The sequence below is a fragment of the Alexandromys fortis genome, unplaced genomic scaffold, assembly GCF_014885135.2.
Source record: "Alexandromys fortis isolate MF-2015 unplaced genomic scaffold, M_Fortis_MF-2015_v1.1 scaffold_323, whole genome shotgun sequence".
Taxonomy (NCBI): Eukaryota; Metazoa; Chordata; class Mammalia; order Rodentia; family Cricetidae; genus Alexandromys; species Alexandromys fortis.
This window is the reverse complement of record NW_026068278.1, coordinates 410,039-412,138: the sequence shown is the minus strand read 5'-3', so window position 1 is coordinate 412,138 and position 2,100 is coordinate 410,039. Positions and strand designations below refer to the sequence as shown.

Genomic DNA, 2,100 nt, shown 5'->3' with positions numbered 1-2,100 from the left:
TATAAACTTTCCATCCAAAGTCTTAAAAAATTATAGAAGAGGGAATGGAAAGAATTTAAGAGCCATAGGAGGAGAAGGATTGCTAACATTCCTGATGTTTATATGACCATTTGACTTTTGATTTCAGAGGAACAGTGGTTTGTTGCACATAACCTACAGAAAATGATGGTAGTCATTATTTCATCATGGTTGAAGAAATGTTCCTGAGGCCGTTCCCCTGGGTGGAAACTTCTGGCAGATGATTGCTACTGAGTGAGATTTCTCATTCTGTGACTTATTGATCAAACATCATAGGATGTCGTATCTACAAGGAGTGAAGATAAATGAAGCACATCTATGTGTGGCTTAGAGTCCAGGCAGGAGACTTGTTGATTGTCCCAGATGTGGAAACTTTGCCTCTTAAAGGATCTTAAAATTAAAGGTGAATTAATTCCTAAGCATGCTAAATACATACCACCAAAATGTTAAAATAGTCAAACAAGCGTAAAATTGGATTTCAATATGCTTTGTCACACATATCAAAGGTTAATTCTGGAGAGCAGTCATATTTCTTCAATGTATATTTGTCAGAAAGGAGAATCAAGTCTAGGAATTTGTGCATTCTACACAACTGAAGTAAGATTTTAACAATGGTTCTTGATTTTAATAATTCTATTCAACATTAATTCAGCTTTATATCAATTCTTTAAAAATATTCAAAATAATATTTTATATCTGTGAATCAAACAGAGTTTTGGACATGGTTAAATCATAAAATTTAAAGAGTTAACATATCCACATTAGATAAAATACAATATTGAAATACTGGTATTGATACCTAACTCATCTAGTTATTTTTGTGTTCTGAACTGAAAACTGCACCCTATATTGTTTCTATCCTAGAGCTGATTACATAGCAGGAAGGAAGAAATGCAAATTGTGCTTCCCTCTCCTTGTGAAAACCAGCCCAGTCCTGACTCTGTCACTCTTGCAGGGGAGCCCAGTACTGAGTTTTCCTTTCTTCCCATTCAGAGATCAACACTGAACACAGACCGCTCACCATGAAATTGTGGCTAAAATGCATATTCCTTGTAAATCTTTTAAAAGGTAATTTATGGGAAGAAGATACGCTAAGTTGTGGGAGCATGAGTAAGAGGTGGAAATTAGTAAGAGGGATGGTGTGTGTATGTTACATTTTCCTCACTGGAATTCTCTATTATTGAAGGTATCCAGTGTGAGGTGCAGCTGGTGGAGTCTGGAGGAGGCTTGGTGAAGACTGATGGTTCCCTGAAACTCTCCTGTGTTGCCTCTGGATTCACCTTCAGTAATTATTATATGCAGTGGGTCCGCCAGGCTCCAGGAAAGGGACTGGAGTGGGTTGCCTTAATTAGAAACAAAGCTAATAGTTACACAACAGAGTACAGTGCATCTGTGAAGGGCCGGTTCACCATCTCCAGAGACGATTCCAAAAACACCCTCTACCTTCAAATGAACAGTCTGAGAGCTGAGGACACTGCTACTTACTACTGTACAAGAGGCACAGTGAGGGAACTTAAGTGTGAGCCCATACACAAACCTTCATGCAAGATTGCTCTGGAGCAAGAGTGGGTGTACAAGGCCAGAGAAACAGACAGGATGTAATATTGCTCCATACACTAATTTCTCAGGAAAATCATCTAGGATTTTTAGTGCTGTATCAACCACAGAAGTCTCTACATTGAAAAGTGGCAACTTTACAGAATGTCTGAGCTATGAGAAACTGTAAAGAGGGTATAAGTTTCTCTTTGCCAATAGCAAATTTAAGGAGACAAGAATCGAAAATGTTAAAACAGTCATATTTTATTTGCATGTATGCATTGCATTTTGACATATTTCTTTGAAACTTGTTATGCAACATTGTAATATTATAAACATACAGTAGATGACACTTTGGGGTTTCTTTGAAAAACACATTACAGTTTTAATCAAAACTGACACTTTGAGACTTAAAAATTATTACAGGAATGTAATTTTCATATTTGATATTTGTTTGTATGATATAAAGCTATTCCTTTAAAGAAAATGTAAGAATGGTTATTTTTTGTAAAATTTGGGCTATTTTACAAGAGAATTTCCTAACTT

At 36.2% G+C, this 2,100-nt stretch overlaps 1 gene segment (V, D, J or C); it reads left to right on the top strand.

The window, feature by feature from the left end:
- Nucleotides 1-951: 951 nt before the first annotated feature.
- LOC126494690 (immunoglobulin heavy variable 3-72-like) lies at nucleotides 952-1,620 on the top strand. The segment is given in 2 exon segments: nucleotides 952-1,086; nucleotides 1,205-1,620. Coding segments are annotated over 2 exon segments (462 nt in total).
- Nucleotides 1,621-2,100: the final 480 nt, after the last annotated feature.